A 19377-nucleotide genomic window follows, 5' to 3' on the forward strand; every position below is an offset into this window, starting at 1 on the left:
CTGAATGCCAAATATAAATTAAAACAGAAGGGCAAATTAATATCCACATCACACAGCTTTGCATGAGGAAAGATACAATTTTGACACCCACAGATGCTGAGGCCATGAGACCATCACCCCATTATACACACACACACACACACACACACACACACACACACACACACACACACACACACACCTGGTCTATGTGTTCTTCGTTCTATTTCTATTTAGAAGAGAAGATCAAATGTGTAACTGCTGTTTTCTGAAAGAGAAGCCAAGAGGGAGAGTTGGTCAGCTCCAGAGGAGAAAAGGCAACCTGACGCCCTGGGCACCAACTTCTACACCTCTTTTCTGGATAACCTAGTAGGACATGAATGGTGTAAGTCACCTTCTGCAGACATTGTAGGTAAGAGTCAATTGGTCCTCTTGTTCCCAGAAGCAGACAAACAGAAAATTCATCCATGAATCTTACTCTTGGATAGAGGATAGCAAACTAGGTAAGAGATTCAAGCAGGATATACCAGTTGAGTGGTACACTAGTGGTCAGAATGTAGGGAGAGTCACTAGCTGACAGAGATGCTAAGAAGGATCACATAGAGTTAAGGAGAGATGAGGCCTAACTCCTCTGAGATGTGGAATGTGTGCCCATCTCAGTGATGATGATATCCAGAGCACATGGTTTCATGCAGTTTCATTGTTTCTAGTTGCTTATGTATTTGTAACGTTTCCATTGGCTCACTGATTAGAATAAGAAACATATTAAAGTCCAAGTTCACAGAGAAGCAAGAAGAAAAGAATTATTCCAAAGTTTATTAGGGTCAAGGACTACAGAAACTATGGCTCCCATTATTTTCCACCTATCTTTCTAAACCTAGATCTTTTTCTCTTCTACGGGCTTGACCAAAAGGAACAAATTAGGATTGCTTTAACAAAGAAATATATTTGCTTCAGCTCTTAGAGGTATCCCCAACCACAGGAATTGTGAGGAGGTTTTCAGGACCTGTAAAAATCTTTCAAGGAACAATGGAGGGAATGGAAAAGTCAGTGGACTGTAGATGTGTTGAGTCACTCCTGATCATTTGGGTTGTTAGATGCCCTGGTATGGTGGTTATGCTTTGAAAAGTCCTTATCTGTTACAGTGTATTCCTGGAGGAAACAATTAGTTGTGAATGCTTGCCTGCCTCCTATTTCCAGGTGAGGGCTGAGTGGGGGCTGAGTAGGGTAGGGAGAAGGATGGTGGAGGGAAGATGAAAGAAGAATCAAAGAAAGTTAATGATTGTTGGAGCTGATGGATCTTAAACTTAATGGGAACAAGGTGGGCATTACATTGGAAGACAGTCTCTGCATTTTTTTTGTCTTTAAGTTTTCCTACTAAAAAGCTAGTATTTTTTAAAAAATAAAGTACACTCAGATTAGTGAGTTTAATGGAGAGTAAAGAAATGAGGAAGAGAAAGCACTAGCAATGGTTTACTGATGATAACCATGTGAAATAATGAGAAAAACACCTGTGTTCTCTGCATCATCGAACCATGGGCATTTTCCATTTGAAAAATTGGACTGACATAAGACACTTTCAAATAAATGGTGCCCCATAATGAGAAACAACAATGACAGAAAGGAGGGAATGCCTTCCTCATTTGTTAACCATATTTTATTTTAAATGGGCATCATTCTTTGGCATCACTGCTGTAGAAGAACAAATAAGAACAAATAAACAAAATTGTGTTTATGTTAGTATGTTCATCTGGTAAGAATGCTGAGTGTATTGTGCTTGAAACTTTATACCTAAAAGAAGTGAGGTAGAAGCCATAATTGTTGTGTGACCTTAGAATATACATCTATATGTATATGTATATGTACTGCAATATATCCCATTCCCTTTTATACTATTTGCATACACATACTTTTAAGATCATGCCCCAAATTAGGTTTTGTATTTCAGTGGTTTTGCTTGACTTTTTCTAAATCAGTCTTGGGCTTGAACTGGGGGCCTTGGTGCTGTACCTGAGATCTTTTGCTCAATGCTAGCAGTCTACCACTTTAAGCCACAAGCCACTTCCAGCTTTCTGGTGGTTAATTGGAGATAAGAACCTCACAGACTTTTTTACTTGTTAGGAAAAAAAAACAAACGTTTCACTGGGTACTGTTAGCTCATGCCTGTAATCCTAGCTACTCAGGAGGATGAGATCTGAAGATCCAGGTTCAAAGCCAGCCCAGGCAGGAAGTCCATGAGACTCTCTAATAAACCACTTAGAAAACCAGAAGTGGCACTGTGGCTCAAGTGATAGAGTGCTTGCCTTGAGCTGAAGAGTTGAGGGACAGCACTCAAGCCCAGAGTTCAAGCCCCACGATAACAACAACAACAAAAAAATCTCATAGACTTTACTGCTAAGGCTATCTTTGAGTCATGATCCTCTGTTCTCAGCCTCCTGAACAGCTAGTATTACAGGTATGAGACACTGCCGCCACCTGGCTTGACTGTATTTTGAATTATGAAAAGGGACAAAGAGTTATTACTGTGATATTAACATTGAAACTGTTTTGTACACTCACTACAAACACTGTTGCTTTCACATGATAGTCACATGTGATCAAAGCTGCCTCTGGACATCCTGGACCTCTCTCTTTGTTGACCTGGTTGATTCTAATGACAGAGTAAGAAGTCTTCAAGGCCTTGAAACACAGTCAAAATTTGAGGTGTTCCTGGCAGTGGCAGCAGAGGATGTGACCAAAGGTCAACACCTAATAATGAGCGCACTTGCTCTTTCTACCATCCAGCTCACACAAAGTGAATCAAGCTTTCTTCTGCACATGCGCAAACTCTTTGTCTCTGTCTCTGTCCTTCTCTCTCTCTCTCTCTCTCTCTCTCTCTCTCTCTCTCTCTCTCTCTCTCTCTCTGACACACACACACACACACACACACACACACACACACACACACACACACGCACACACAGTTACAAAAGAAAAACAGAGCCACAGGACAATCAATCATGAGGAATGTGAAGCAGCTGAGAGGTGAAGAGCATGGGCCCTGATTTCTAGAACTCTTTCCACCTCCAATGGAGAACCAGCATAGGGAGTAAATCTAGACATACCTAGAGGCAATGGTGGCATTCAAACTGAGGAACAAAGGGCTTGCCCATCAGATGAGTACACAAATTAGCCTGTAAACAAAATATTGAAATAAAGTGCTTTTAGTCCTCTAAATGAATGATTTATGATAAAACTATTGAGCCCATGGTAGACAGGGTAGCCGAACAGCCAATTTCTCACAAAGTGCATGGACACTGCTGACAGAATTTAGAAACTCTTGCCCAGCCCATTCCCTGCTATCAGGAGGCCAGGCAGGGTCAGATATTCTTCCTACTGTCATTTCTTCAGTTTCTACCTTCTCAGAATGTTTGCCCTGTATGCTGGTAAGGCCCTGAAGTCAGGGGTAGGCAAAAAGTATTAATAAAATGGTTGGGGGTATTTTCTTTATGCCATATATGGTACCACACAAAGATGATTGATCAGAATTATCATCAAAGTTGTGAAGTTCTGTGAAATGTTGAGAGAAATTCCAGACTTTCTCCCTAGCCTTATGATCGGTAACATGTCTCAAATTCCAATACATGTTTCTCTAAGTAATTTCTTATTAGCTCTCTTACCTCAACCAGACAATGAAGTCTGGTAAATTAGTGCACATGGAATTCTTGCCTAATTTCACATTAAATGAAAATTTTACAAAGGTTTTGATTCAAAGTGTAGAAAGTGACTGTGATTCCTGTGCCCTAAGAAACTTAAGCAGAACATGCCAAGTCTCAGGCTTTACTCTTCATGATAAGCCATTGAGGGGAATATTTCAGAAACTTTATAGCAGCCTCTCAAATAGGGGCTGCAACAGGACTGGTGCTGGTCTTATGTTTTAGTCCTAATGATATCAACATTCTTCTGGAGATCTCACCACCTGCTATATTTTCTACAGCTTCTCCTGTGAGCCCTCATTGCAAAGGGACCCATCAAATCATGTCCTTGGGTTCTGGGCAATTTGATTTCAAAATGGATTTTCAAGTGTTCCTCTTGTGTCCTGTGAAGATTTAATGAAATCATGGATGCATAAACACAGAAGTTTGCCAGGGATTGGGACATATGCCTGGAATCCCAGCCCTCAGGGAGAATGTGAGTTTGATGACAGCCTGGGCTACATAGTGACCAGCAGCCTCCACGAGAAAACAAAATGAAAAGTCAGAAGGAACGGAAACATACACACACACACACACACACACACACACACACACACACACACACACACACCCATCATATTCTTAACATCATGTCCTATGACACACTGAACTCTGCTTCTCAACCACTCATTTCAAACACCAGACAAATGGAAAATTCAGCTTATTAGTTCTTATCCAAGAAATAGATCTAACCTGTTCATTCAGCCACACACTTCGTGCTCACCATTGATAAAAAGCAGTCTGATCTGCTGACATGTTTGCTATTTTGAGATTTACAGAGTGAAGCATTATGAGCATTTTTTCTTTGTGTACCTGTACTGGGGCTTCACCTCGGGGTCTGGACACTGTCCTTAGTTTTTTCACTTCAGTGCTCTACCACTTGAGCCGAACCTCAATTTCAGCTTTCTGCTGAATAATTGGAGATAAGGTCTCACAAACTTTTCTGCCTTGGCCAGCTTTGAACCCCAATTCTCAGGTCTCAGCTTCCTGAGTAGCTAGGACTACAGGCATGAGCCACACTAGTGCTCTGCTGACTATGACCATTTTAAAATTTTCTTTTACTTATTTATTTTAAATTTATTCTTCTCATTATAAAGTAAAGGTGATATAAGTAGGGATTACAGTTACTAAATTCAGGTAAAGAGTTTATGTCTTTTTGGACAATGGATTGTGACCATTTTTCAGGTTGTTGACATCATACCAAAGCAGGTACTGACCTTGTGGTGAGACATGAGACTACAACATGGCTGCCACCGTCTCCTTCCACAGAAAACACAACTACTTGTCCCCTTGCTCATCAAAACCTATTTTGACCATGTGAGACCAAAAGGACATTCTTCACAGTTTGGAAACATACAGAGGATGAGAATGATGAACATCATGTGCTGTTTCCCCCAAAACACATGGGGGCCTTGAAGAGCTCACTAGAGGCACGGGGGCCTATCAGCTGGCTTATCTCTGCTGTTTCATGGCATGTATACATGACAACAAGTGCTTGCTTGGCAACAAGTGAGTTGTTTCTGGAAAAGAAAACTGCTTAAGCACTCAAGGGAGCAAATATCCTCTCTTCTAAAGATAGTCTTCTGACGCTACCCAAAGGGTCAATAAATGTACAGGCTTCATTTGGCTGACTACACAACAGGCCTGTTTCCATAAAACCACAGTATTCTAGAGACATGGGTATCCAATCCTACCCTCACTGCAATTAAATGTCTCCTCTGTGAAGATATTTATTGCCATCATTTTAGAATGGAGCAAGATTTCAATGTAACTCATTATAAACTCATGTTGCAAGTTAAGCTGAATTTAAAGTTGGGTTGTATACTCTTAGAAAATTTTAAAGGAACTTTTCCTAGTGGGAGCGCACTAGTCTAATATTAAAGAAAAAAGGTGCAAATACCTTTGTTTACCTGTTTTGTTTTTTTTACACTGTGTGTTCATATCTGTTACTAGTTTTTTGTATTGTTTTGTTTCTATAAAAAATTAATTAAGTGTTCATTATAAACTGTAATCCTTCCAAACATGTTGATACTCTAATGATGTGTTTGAAAAAATTGTTACTGCTGAGGACTGATGGCTTACACCTTTAATACATGCTCCTCAGTAGGCTGAGGTCTGCGAATCATGTTTGAAACCAGTCCAGGCAGAGAAGTCCATGAGATTTATATTTCCAAAATCTGCAAATAGTGATGTAGTGCAAGTAAAAGAAAGTTATCCTTGAATGAAAAAAATGAAGCAGGAATCAATTCCATAAGATAAAGCTCTGTAGCAGGAAAAAGTAGACAAAAGTGGTTGTTAAAGGGCCTTTCACATGCTAGGCAGGCGCTGCACCACTTAAGTCATGCCCCAGCTTTATCTCTATTTAGTTTTTGATGTGGAAGATTGGATTAATTACTTTGTCTCCTTTGTGAAATGGGCAAGATTCTAGCATGTGGCACACCAAGCTTTTTTTTTTTTCATTTTTATCCACATAGTATTTTGGAAAGTTCACATATGCTGCATCCTCTTCTAAGAATCAGAAGTGCAGTATTTAAGAGGAAGGTGCAACACCCTGCCCTTGGGACATTTTGACTCAATTAGGGGATACACAGTAAAAATACATATTTTGCAAAAGAAATGAGGTCAAGAAAATTAACAGAGTAGGTAAAAATCTCAGGAAATGGAGATGGACTGATTGAATGGTTTCAAAGAGAATCTCTTCGGGTGATGTTTCAGGTCAAACCAGAGTGAATAGAAGGTAAACTATGGGGAAAAGTCTATCCAGGCAGAGTAATGCTTGCAAAGGCCATGAAGTGAAAATAAGCTTCTGTTTTGACAGGGAACATAGACTTTACAGACTCTGGGAGTTTTCTAGGCAGCAGAATTTGTACTAAGCACATGGTATTTCTTTATACAATGCATATTCTCCCCAACAGCAGCACCTGAGTATTACCAGCATAATCAGCCTCATTTCACACATGAGGGATGTAAGGCAGAGTGTGGTTAGGTTTCCTGTGACACCAGCCAAGTGTGGAGAGTCAGGAGAAAACCCATGTTGATCCATAGCCCATGCTCTCACCCATTAATCTACCTTGTCAGGCCATGGTTGCTTCCATATCACTTAGAGAAAGAAGGCCAGAAAGGGTGATGACTGGCTCCTCAACACACAGCAAATCAGGGGACAAGTTGGGAAAAATCCCAGGATCCTGCCTCACATGGCAACCTGAGTGTCAGAATGGAAGGCCTATCTACTGCTGTACCCCCCACCCCACCTCCCAAAAATAAATCTTTACCGAGTGCCCTGTGAGGGAAAATACTGTGTCTGACACTGGATGAGGTGTACTGGCCTTGTGTTAGAAATGATAGGGTGGATGTTACTCTCATTTGGTGGTTTGTGTTTTTCCCTGGCTGTACCTGACATTCCCCATTCCAACCCTGTGTACTCTGGGCTATTTCTGTCATCTGATGCATCTGTCTCTCCTGGTGGACTCTGAGCTCTTTGATGGCAGGGAGCAGGTTTGTCTCATTACTCTTGTGCCAGGCCAGCACCAGACTCTCAAGGGAAAGCTTATGAATAGATTTCCAGATATTTGTCCCATTGACAGATACCTAGCCAACTGTGGGAAGTGAAGATGTAAGAGGATATTCATGGCAGCGTCAACTGCAGTGACAGAAGTCACTACATGCTGGCTGTCCTGCTTTTGCAGTTTCTCTGTGCTCTGGGAGTCATCTACCTGCCTGATGTGGGGTGTGAGGAGACTGCTTGTAGGTTGCATCAGTGAGCTGGGTGTAAAGGTGGGAGAAACTGGGAGAGAGGCCAGAACTTGGAGGAGACTTGCCACATGACAGGAGTCCACACTGGACTTGAAGCCAGTTGAGAACAATTTCCCTGCAGTGCTAGTCAGGGGCAGTCTCCTTTTTTGGAATGTTTACCCCAAGGTAGGAATATCTTTGAGATCCCATGAGAGAAGGCAGATTGTGTGGCGTACAATGAAGGGGCAATTTAAAGGTCCCAGGAGCTGGGAGCTGGTGGCTCACACCTATAATTCTAGCTACTCAGGAGGCTGAGATCTGAAGATCGCAGTTCAAAGCCAGACTGGGTAGGAAAATCCGTGACACTTATCTTCAATTAACCACCAGAAAACCAATGTTGCTCAAAGTGGTAGAGTTCTAGCCTTGAGCAAAAGAGCTCAGGGACAGCACCCAGGCCCCAACTTCAAGCACCACAACTGACAAAAATAAGTTCCAGGATACAAAGAACAAAGTAACAGCAATTTTCCCGTTGACACTCCTATACCAGCCACATCTAATGTTCTTCCAACACCTGCTGTGGATGGAGATCTATGAGAAATAAAGTAGTGCTAGGATCCATAGCATCAGACAGGGTTCATGGTACTGGAACTAAATAGCTTGTCTTGATGCTATTGGTATACGTACCCCACAGCCATTGGTCTAAAAGTATAATCCCTATTCCAAGAGCATCAGAGTCACCCAGTATGTTTGTTAGTACTGAGTCAGAAACTCTGGACAGGAATCTTCTTATGTGTGTAAGTTAAGTCCACCAGGATATTTCAGAAGTATACTCATGTGTGGAACCACTGAACTCTTGAAGAGCATAAACCATCCAGACCCATTCATTCCAATTTTTTTTGCCAGTTCTGGGGCTTGAATTCAGGGCCTGGGTGCAATCTTTAAGCCTCTTTGTGTTCAAGGCTAGTGCTCTACTGCTTGAGCCACAACATCACTTCCAGCTTTTTCTGAGCAGTTTATTGGCAATAAGAGCCTCACAGACTTTTCTAGCTGGGTTGACTTTGAATTTTGAGCCTCAGATTTCAGCCTTCTGAGTAGCTAGGATTACAAGCGAGAGCCACCAAAACGCAGCTCATTCACTACAGGTTTGACAAGCATATTCTATCATGCCTGTCTGAGGTTTTCCTATATGACTGTTCATTTTATTTGTTTATTAAAAAGAGGGTATGTACCAGATGAATTTTATTAACTCTTTGAATCTCTGTAGAAATTGTACTTTCCAAGTGTCAAGTTGTAGATAGCAAGTGATCCTTGTGCATTTACTAACATTAATTTTAAAGGACTGTCTCGTGTGTGTGTGGTGGTGGGGGGGGGGTGTGCGCGCGAGTGCTTGCATTGGGGACTGAACTAAGGGCCTGGGCACTGTTCCTTAGTATTTTCACTCAAGCCTGGTGTTCTACTATTTAAACCACACCTCCAACTTTTAGCTTTTTGCTGGCATATTGGAAATAAAAGTCCATGATCTTCCAATCTCAGCCTCCCGTGTAGCTAGCTAGCACTGGAAGCATAAACCATCTCACCTGGCTTCTCATTTGCTTTGTGTCCAGTTGTTTGGTTTTGTATTTCTAGTCACTGGCATAGTAAGAGGTACTTTTCTCCAATCTGCTGAATAAAAGAATCTGTAGATACTGCCTTGACTGTCACTTTGTATGTGACAAAATAGAAGGTCAGAAGATATACAAATAGTTATAAATTATTTTTTGTTTGTTTCTTTTTTTGTTGCTAGTACTGGGGCTTGAACCCAGGACCTCATGTTCTTACTTAGCTTTTTTCACTCAAGGATAGCACTCTACCACTCCATTTCCAGCTTTTTACTGGTTAATTGGAGATGAGTCTCAAGGACTTTTCTGCTCAGGCTGGCTTGGAACCAGGATCCTCAGATTTCAGCCTGCTGAATAGCTAGGATTACAGGCCTGAGCCACCAGTGCTTGGCTATAAATTAGTTTTTGTCTGCCTATCTCCAATAAAAGATACAGGGAAGTCTTAGAGCAGCTAAGATCCAAGCCACAGGCTGCAAGGGTAGCAAATGGCCTAGTCAGCAATTTCTTCTCGGCCTGCTAATCCAGAATTGAGCAACACTTTACTCAGCTATAGCTGAGCAAATCCCTTACTGAGGGGCAAAGAAAAAAAAAACCATCACATTTCCCTTCATAATAAGTGTGCAATTCTAAAGTACTTTCCTTCAGTGACTTCTATCTGAGGTCTAGGTCTGTTTGGCAGGTATTCTTAAATCATTTTCCTTCTTTGTCACTATGAAGGCCTCCCTCTGCTTACAGAGGGGCAGGGCTATGAGAGGTAAAAGTTGGGGCTAGGGTCCAATCTAAATGACCCAATTGCCCCCTCTTTGTATACTGGAGTCCTGTCTGAGCAGTGTTCATTTGTTTTCAAAGCCCTTTCCCCCTTACATATTGAGATCTGAGAAGCTTTACTGGAGGATGTATCACTGGAGCTAGCTGTAAATATGGAGGAGCTGGAAGGGGAGTAAGATAAATGCAGGTTGTCCAGACAAGGCTTACTTTTATATGTGGCTTTGTGGCCAAGGTACAATCTTGTCTTCCTGTCTTCCTTTCTTTGTTGTACTCTCTCTGGGTTCTATCATTAAAATGCAGATCAAAATCAACAGAGCCATTCTGACTGAAGCAGACTGGTACATGCATGTGATATCTGGGTTATTTTCAGTAGAAGTGGCCTCATTGGGATTCCCAGGACCACTGAGATGTCCTTATCCTTCCCAAATTTCTGTCAAAGTATAATATAGAGTAATTCTGTAGGAAGGTAAGTGGCCAGTAAGGTAGGGGAACTACCTCTCAGGCCATCAAGGGCCTTCTCATTCCTCATTTGCTACTTAAACATCAACCAGAAAAAAATAGGTTATTTGGCTATTTCCTCTTTAACCTACTTCCAAACCCAAATCCCCATGTTCCCTGGCCACACCTGTTAGTGATTTCATTTTTGTCTCTCCTGCAACTTTGGATATGTACTTCTTATCACTTTGTGTGAATATGACAGCACTGGGACTCGGACCTAGGGCTTAAGCGCTGTCTTTTTTTCTTCCCTCAAGTCTGGTGCTCTACCACTTAAACTATAGCTACACTTCGGACTTTCTTTTGGTAGTTAATTGGAGTAAAAGTCCCACAGACTTTCCTGCCTGGGCTGGCTACAAACTGTGGTCCTCAGATCTTAGCCTCCTGAATAGTTAGGATTACAGGCATGAGCCACCAGCATATACCTCCTTCATCTCTGTGTACATGTTATTCAAACTCCACATCTAAATTTCCAATATGTGCACAGGTCCAAATTTCAAGGTACTGGATTCATTCATTCATTTTGAACAAATTGCCTTGAAAACTCCATAGCAAGACAAACTAATATTCAAAAGTCATCACAATTTGATGGGGGTCATACTATGTCATGAGGCTCTTTCTCAAGGTATTTATAAGCAGAGCTTGTCTGTCTCCACAAAAATAAAAATTCTCATGTGGCATGACTTAAGGGATAAAGCACCTGCCCAGCAAGTGTGAGGCACTGAGTTAAAACTTCAGTACAACAAAATAAAAAATGAAAAATACAAACAAATCTCACCTGAAATGAGTCTTCCATTCCGGCTGTGGGGATGTGGCAGGCAGAGAGCCATGTGATTGGCAGTCATCTTCCCACTCACCTTCATAGATATTATGTACACTTAGGAACTGCTATATCTTCAGTAATTCCTACGTTGAAAAGTAATCCCCAATACAACAGTATTACATATATCCCTTTGGAGGTGATTAGGTCAAGAGTCATTCAGCCATCAAACATGCCAGTTTTCTTATAAAAGGACTAGAGGGAAACTAGCCAGGTCCCTGTTTGCCTTACTGTCCTTCTACCAACATAATGTTGGACATAATGTTCCTCTCTCTGGAGGCAGCAGAGTACTATCTTGGAAAAAAGCAGCAGCCCATGGTCGACACCTCTAAAGCAGTGGGAAATAAGATCTGTTCCTTTTAAATGACTCATTTTAAATGTTTTGTTGTATAGCACAAGAAGACTAAGACAGGGGCCAAGTTGGAAACTGCTTTAGGATTCTTGCTAAACTGTCAACAGTTTAAGTTAACAACTGCTAAGCGGTTGCTATGGTTTGAACTTAAATATTCCTTAAAGATATGCCTTAATAGACTTAGTGTGAATGACACGCTTATGGCTGATGCCTGTAATCCTAGCTACTCAGGAAGCTGAGATCTGAGGATCACGGTTCAAAGCCATTCCATACAGAAAAGTCAGTGACACTCTTATTTCCAGTTAACTATGAAAAACCAGAAGTGGAGCTGTGATGCAAGCTCAGGAACAGCACCCAGACCAAGTTCAAGGTTAGGACGGGTGCACGCACATGCACACACACATTCCCCCCCCCTCCCCCACAAATGATTTAGTGAATATGGCACTTTAAAAAATAGTGAAACCTCCAGGTGAGGTAGAAGGAAGCTCTGTCTCTGTCACTGAGTGTACATTTTTTTTTCAGTGCTTGACTCAGGGCCTCTCTCTCTTGCCTGGCTTTTTTGCTCAAAGCTGCCACTTCACCTGTTGGGCAGCTCTACTTCCACTTCTCAGGGTGTGTGTGTGTGTGTGTGTGTGTGTGTACCTCCACTTCTCAGGGTGTGTGTGTGTGTGTACTTCCACTTCTCAGGGTGTGTGTGTGTGTGTGTGTGTGTGTGTGTGTGTGTGTGTTGCAGAAGGTGCAGGGGAAGGGACGGTGGTGTGCTCTTGAAGGGGATACTGGGACCCTGGCCCTTTCCTCTCACTTTGCTTGTAGGCAAGCAGCTTTCCTCTTGTGAGAGGTTTATGGAGAAACTCAACACTAATCAGGCCCAATCTGAGGGACGTGGCCACTATGCCTAGCAGGGGAGAAACTGGGCCAAGTGATTCATAGCCCTCCTACTTGTACTACAAGGAAGGGTGGAAGAATGAGATTGCTAAGCAAGTAGACTATAGTCCCCATAGGTTCTCTAATAAACAAAGCCACCAGACACCATTCTTCAGTGGCAGAGACATGATGTGCAATAGCTGTCACTATCGAATGGTCAAAGTATGCTGTCTCATGGAAAAGGTAAACGAATGTGGTGTATTCTATATAGGTGTACTGTAGTGAGACATACTGAGGTGAGCTAAGGGCCACTGGATGAGGGGCAGCATTAACACATATATAACAGAGGAGTCAGCTTTACTTTCAGCTGCTGTTTCCCACTTTCCACCCAGTCCCCCACACTGCCAACTTCCCTGTCTCCACTCTTCCATACACTGTATCTGGGCTTCCATCAATCCACAGTCTAGCTATTTTTTCTTATTGAGCATCTCATTTCTTAAGCCATTCCCTGTAGTCACATGCATTTCACATATTACCTTTGGGAAAGATACATTGATCACATTATATTACAGCACTGGGCACTTAATGAGAGCTTGATGAGTGAGGGAATGGGTGGAAAACACATTATTGACAAGGTAAATAAGGTAAATAACAGAAGTCACTCTCACGTTTAACAAACATTTATTAACACAAAAAAATGAGTAAGGCATGGCCCTCTGTTCTCAGGATGCCTGGTGAAGAGAGGCAGACAATCACAAAGCTACAGTAGGATCACAGTAGAATAAGTACTATCACCAAGATATGGACAACGTACTTTGGAGGCACAGTAAGTAGGATAAAGATGGGGAGGGAGGAACAATTATCTAACTTATACTGGCCTACAATATCCAAGGCAGGCTCCAGAGAAGTCATTTGTGAGGGCTTAGAGGAACCACTAGGTGAATGGTTAAGGAAGCCTTAACCAGCCATGTAGGCTGGGGCTCAAGAGACCTATAAAAGGCCAGGAAAGTGAGGGGTTCAGGGAACCAGGCATGAGTGAAAGGGATAAGGAAATAAAAAGGGAATAAGGAATGAGCAGGACTGCTAAGCACAAACCCATAGCTCTACTGCAGAAATAAAAAAAAAAATTTCCCATGAAGGGAAAGACTCAAAGCAGAGAGGGTGGGCCACAGGTCCTCAGACATGGGTCCCTACCACCTCCTCAGTCAGGCCAGGAAGTTCAAATCCCAAAAGCAAAGCTTCACAGTTGTAATCTGATTTCACTAAGCTGCACAATTATCACAACCCACCTATCAGAAGCTATGAAACAAACAAAACAAAATTTAAAAAAACATTTAAACGCATTTCTGAAAGGCAAAGTCCCTAAAGTCTTTATCTTTGTCAAATGAATTGATTTGTCTAAATAGCTCTACTTCCTTTAGGAAATTAGAAGGAGCATGAATCTGAGAGAGAATGGTGGACTGGTGATTAGGCTTTGCTGTTATATCACAATTAGATGGTCAGATAAGGGTTAAAGGGTCCACCTTTTTTCACATTGTATTTATGTATTAACATAAAAACCAAATAATATCTATAATATCAAACCCCTTTGTCTTGTAACTCCTGCCTCCTCTTACTTCTTTTATACCCGTCTGTCTCTTAAGATCCGTAAATAAAAAAATAAAATTTAAAAACTTTTAAGTTTTATTTGAATGGATTCTTGTCTTTTATCACTTTCTATGTAAATTTTAAGCTTATTTTCTTTTCCTTAAACTATTATCCTTCAATATTTAATGTTTTCATTTAAGTCTCTACTAATGTAAGGTTCTTTTTATGTTTTCAAATTGTCTTTCTCTAACCTTTTTAAACTTTTGGAACAACTTTTATTTGTGTGGTTCTGAAATTTCAATCTCAACAGTTTTTCTGAATTTAACTTGAATTTTCACTCCATTCTACACATTGTGAAAATTTAATAAAACATTAGGTTTTAAAAGATTTTCCCCCCTAACTTTTAAAACAAAGTGTCTCTTTCACTAACTCGCTTGGTAAACTTTCTTTTTAACTTTATTTCACCTCTTTCACAAACATTTTTGTAAACTTTCTTTTTAACTTTGTTTTATTTCACCTACCTTAAATTTTTAAGATTTTCTAAATATTCTATGTTTAAACACCAGTAATAATTTTGAATCATTTTAAAATCAAAAAAATATTTTTTAACTATTTTCTTCTAAAAATATTTAACTTAAAGTTCTTAACATTTAAAAACGTTCTTTCAAAACTTTTAAAAATGGGTTCTTTAAAAAATGTTTCTCTTTTAAAGCTTTAAATTTTTTCCTTTTAAAATATTTTTTCAGTATTTGGCTGGTTACCCACAGCTGGTACATCCATTCTAAAACTTTTTCTAATGAATGTTCCCAGACTCTCCACAATATTTTTGTAGAAATAAATGGCATATAGTAGTGTCAGAATATCTCTTCCCTCACCTTTTGCCTTTTTGAGCATTCTTTTCACTTTAACTATATTCACTGTGACCATTTTCAACCTGGTCTCCCTCCCTATCTCTTAATAAGGCTGAATGGTCACTAGTTAGTATTCAGTTCTTTTCTTCTACAGACCCAGGGGCCATAGTAAAATAAGTCCTTTATATCCAGATGCCACATGTCATATATAGGTATTATTGTCATTGTCCGTTCTAAGTAGGTTTTCCTGTTACTTCAAGAGGTGCTCATTGTTATAAGGGTATTATTATAATCGTCCATTCCAGGTAGATTTGTGTGTCACTTCAGGATCCTTAACCTAATCATTTCTTTGAATTTTTTTATGGTTAGTGCTCTGGTAAGACTAGTCTTTCTCTAGACATTGCTTGTGGTAGAATAGTAAATACCCTTCACTGTAGAGTAAGTCCTCAATGGTAGCCTTGGTGATGATGGCATCATCACAGCTGAACCACTGATCCTCTTGTTGACGGATGAAGCTGGTGTAGTGGCCACTTTCCAAAGTCCCATGGTGGTTAATCACTGCAAATAAGGAATACTTATTCTCATCAGACACACAACTTGTTGGTGGCTGGCCGTCTTTCATGATGCTCTCTTTAGTAGAGGCCAAAAATGGAGTCATGTCCAGCTCCAGGGGAAAAGAGATAAAAGTATTAATCTTTCGCCTCTGTTTGCCTACATGTTCAAACCGCTTGAGGTGAAAACATGCCACCTTAGGCAATTTCTTCATTGTGAGCTGTTTGGTAGATTCTTGGTAGCTTTGGCAACTACTGCACTTGATTTTGGCACTGCTTCCTAGGGGCTCTGGCCTTGTAAACCACTGTAGGCAATCTGTAAGGGAGGGGATTCCTGGTATATGGTCTTCCCTGCTCATTGTACTGTCAGCCCACTCTGAGTTCTGGGAACTGAATGTGGCATAGGAACCAGGCAAATCCAAGCTGATGTCCCAACATGGGTCTATGGTGGTGGAGACACTGTGACAGGCTTGACATGTCACATCTGACTGTAAGCCACCTGTAAAGATTTGGTCTATGATGCAATTACAGCAGTTGGGATTGCTGGCTTCCTGTTCATCACTATCATCTTTGCTGTGTCTATGCAGCACGTCTAATATTGCAATAAGAAACTCGTGGGCATCCTGCTGCCTGTACCCTGCTAAATGTTCTGCATGAATCCATATCAGATGCAGTAACTTATAGGGAATATGAGGAGTTCGGCTCCCAGAGTACATAGCATGAAAAAGTGAAGACATTTCACATACCAGACACAAACTGGGGCTTGTCATTATACATTTGTGCTTATCAGATAGGAAGAAATCCTTCAGCAGAGGAATATGAGTAAGTGCCTGCACAATACAATTCATAAAACAGGTGTTCCCAAGGTTGATTAGCCCTCTTAAGCCTACAGTATAGACTACCTTTTTTCTCCTCTTTTTCTTGGGCTTCACCAAATTGAGCTCCTGTTCCTTTGATTCACAGGTTGACTGATTATCTTCAACCCCCAATGGCATAAACTGTTCATAGGAAAATTCTGTTGAGGTGGAAGTTAATCCTTTCATAATTTTCTCTTTTGTTTCTTTGGCAATCTGTTCTATATCTTTGTCATATACATAATCCTTACACATAAAGCAATATATAACTCCATGATAGAGGTCTACTGCTAAATTGTGCTGTTTGGCTTCTGCATGTTTATGAATATGTTTCTCAGTAAAGCAGCCAAAATAAACACAGGACAGACAAGAGTGTAGTCTGTTCATATGGGTACTACATACATGACAGATGCATGACTTTGCCTTACGTTTCCTAGTCTCCGGGGTTCCACTCCAAACGAAACGCTGGTAGATCATTCGCAGATTCTTCTGCCAGTTTTTGGCTACTTTAAAGCTCACCACATGAGAGCAGCCTGTGGGACCCTGATCAAACTCAACTTCCTGCAACCAGTCCCCAAAGCCGCCTGGATCGCTAAAGCCGCCTAGGTCACTAGGGCAGCTTCTCCGTGTCTGGGGCCTGGATATAGGCCTGTATCTACGCCGGGATCGGCGCCAAGCCGGGGCACGCGATGGGGGCGGCGGCGGCGGCGGCGGGAGCCGGATTGGAGGCGGGGGTGGGACTAAGAACCTTAGAGGGCCGCGGGAGCAGCGGGAGCGGGACTGGGGCCGAGGGCGGGGCTTGCGGCGCGGGCTAAAGGACGAGATGCTGCTGTGATAGGAAGAGGGGGTTGGTAGGAGCACCTTCTCATCGCCACCGCTGCTCCATGGCAAGTTCTCCTCAGGCGCGGGTTTCGTCTCTTGTTCAGACTCCAGCTTCATTTCGGCTTCCTGGACCGCGTATGTCTGCGCTGCCCCCATCGCCTCCTCCTCCTCCATTTTCCCCGCCTTCTCAGCCGCCTGCTCTTCAGAGGCTCCTCCCCCGCCGCCCGAACTCAAGCCCGCATCACAGTCAGAGGACCGGGAAGCTTCTGGAACCTGGGCCATCATCAGCCCACTTCCAGGCGGGTGAAGAAATGCGTTTGCAAACGACCGGCGCCTGTAGATGAAAGCAGATAGGAACTTCTGAGAACGAGATGCCCGGCGTCATGGCCGCAGTGCGCCGCTATCGCCCTGGGACCCCTCCCACTGCCCTTAGAGCTCCGTCTGCCGCTGCCGTGGGCTCCACCCCCTCAACTCAGGCTCCCGGAGCTGGTGTGCACCCGAGATGGTTACCTGTTTAAAAGCAATCGGTTCATGCGGCTATTGGGGCGGGGGCGGCGGAAAGGAAAAGGAGAAAAGGCGGGGGATGGGAAGGGGAAAAACAGCCTGAGCTTTCAGGGTAGAAAGAATGGAAACTTCGTTTTAAAAGGCACCACCCTCTGACTGCCCTTTTCTTGCGCAGCCTCGCATTGGTACAGCTTTCTCTGACGTTCTTTCCCTGTATCTTAACAAAAAACAAAAAAACCCACAACCCACTAAGGTCAACATCGTATCTTAAACATGGCTGAAAGGAGACTACCTTTGAGAAAGGGACTCAGAGAAAGAAAGTGACCCGCAGCCCCGCCGGCTCCTAGCTTACCTATGCTTCTGGGCCCGGTCTGCTCCATCTTCTGCCCTTCCCACCAAGCTCACTTTCGGTACTCCACGCTCTAGCGCCCTCTCTTGCTCTTTCGCTCCTGTGCTCTCGCACCTTTTTTCTCGCTTCAGTCCCTTCATTTCCTAGGATTTCTCCTACTGTTCAAATCGCTTCTCACTCCCTCCAAGCGTCGCTGGCTCCAAGCTACCGCCATCCACGATGCACGACCCGCAAAGTCTCAGCTTCCTTCCCGAACCGTCCCCGCAACGCCCCCAGCCCCGTGTTTGTATAAATGCCTTGGTTACCTTGGGCCCCAGGCGCGTGATATGGAACGTCAGCAGCTGCTGCTGTCCAGGCGCTTCTCAGCCAGTCTTCTCTCCTGACCTCTCCTCAGGGCTGGTCACAAGGGGGCCGCCCCCTGGTCCCTCCCCTCTCGACGTGAGGGCCCCCAGCCCCGGATTCAGCCCTCCAGCAGTGATGAATGGCAAGGCTGTCCCGCTCCTGCAGACAAACCTCTTCCTGAAACAGATTTTTTTTCCCCCCTGGAGGCAACAACAACGATAGATTTTCTGAAAAGCTCCAGGAATGGAGGGTTCAGGCTTCACCTGCCTTTAAACCCATTATTTTCAGAAAAACAAACAAATTAATTAATCAAGATTCAGATGGGGAGGTATGGCAAGTCCGGCATAAATCCTTCCAAGACCCTTTAGAACCTGATCTCTGGGAGTCAAGGGGAGAGGGGATATTATACTAGAGAAAAGGGGAGGAGAAGCATGAACAAGGGATTAAAGACCCAAACCCAGCTTCTCACTGCCTGTGTGACACCAGGCACCATACTTAAACTCTCTGAGCCTTAGCTGTAATCATTTGTTAAGTGAAAATGGAAATAATCTTAACATTTAACAACACTCTCAGTGGATGTAAAATTTTAAATAAAAAGGTCTTTATATCAGCCTTTACCTTTCACCGCAGTCTTTCACTCTCCCACCTTGGGACCTGCACACAACACAACACCAGGCAGTCTCACAAAAGTTTCTGCTCATTTGGCCCTAGCATCCCAAGGAGGCAGTTTATATACTGGAGCCGGAAGCCAACATTGATACAAATCAACCTTCACTAAGAGGCTAGGGTGCATTGTAGGGGGCACACATAACAATTTGTATCCACACAGATGGTTCATAGGCCTGGAGAACTTTCCCACCCTCTGACAGAAACAAAATTCAAGGTTACAACCCCCAGGAAAGCTGCTATCTACAGGTCATGCTGCCCTTCCTGTCTACTCTCAAGATTATTGCTATTTACCAGCGAAATATTTAGTGGCACAGGAATCTCTCCGGGACACTTTTGCATCCCACTCTCCCTTTATACCTCAGGATTAAGATTTCTCTCTCCCAGGGTCAAATGTAGCATCTACTAGATGCCTCCTTTCTATCAATGTCAATGATTTATAGCACTCGGTAGTAGATCCATGAATCTTTCTGAATCTTCTGACCGAGTGCAAAGCAACATGGACTCTG

The 19377-nt window shown here is 42.6% G+C and overlaps 1 protein-coding gene across 3 annotated transcripts; it reads right to left on the minus strand.

Annotated features, from left to right (window-relative positions):
• Positions 1-13006: 13006 nt before the first annotated feature.
• Positions 13007-18866, minus strand: Usp51 (ubiquitin specific peptidase 51). 3 transcript variants are annotated; one of them, XM_070040375.1, is made up of 2 exons: positions 18821-18866; positions 13007-17341 (listed from the first exon to the last, which is right to left on the minus strand). In XM_070040375.1, exon 2 carries the CDS (start codon positions 17290-17292, stop codon positions 15163-15165), a length of 2130 nt encoding a protein of 709 aa, XP_069896476.1. In that variant the 5' UTR covers positions 17293-17341; positions 18821-18866; the 3' UTR covers positions 13007-15162. The 3 variants fall into 3 exon arrangements, with proteins under 3 accessions (XP_069896476.1, XP_069896478.1, XP_069896475.1); XM_070040377.1 differs by lacking the exon at positions 18821-18866 and adding an exon at positions 18166-18238; XM_070040374.1 differs by lacking the exon at positions 18821-18866 and adding an exon at positions 17864-18126.
• Positions 18867-19377: the final 511 nt, after the last annotated feature.

The sequence above is a fragment of the Dipodomys merriami genome, unplaced genomic scaffold (genome assembly GCF_024711535.1).
Source record: "Dipodomys merriami isolate MVZ:Mamm:240054 unplaced genomic scaffold, mDipMer1.0.p SCAF_3, whole genome shotgun sequence".
In the NCBI taxonomy this organism is placed as follows: Eukaryota; Metazoa; Chordata; class Mammalia; order Rodentia; family Heteromyidae; genus Dipodomys; species Dipodomys merriami.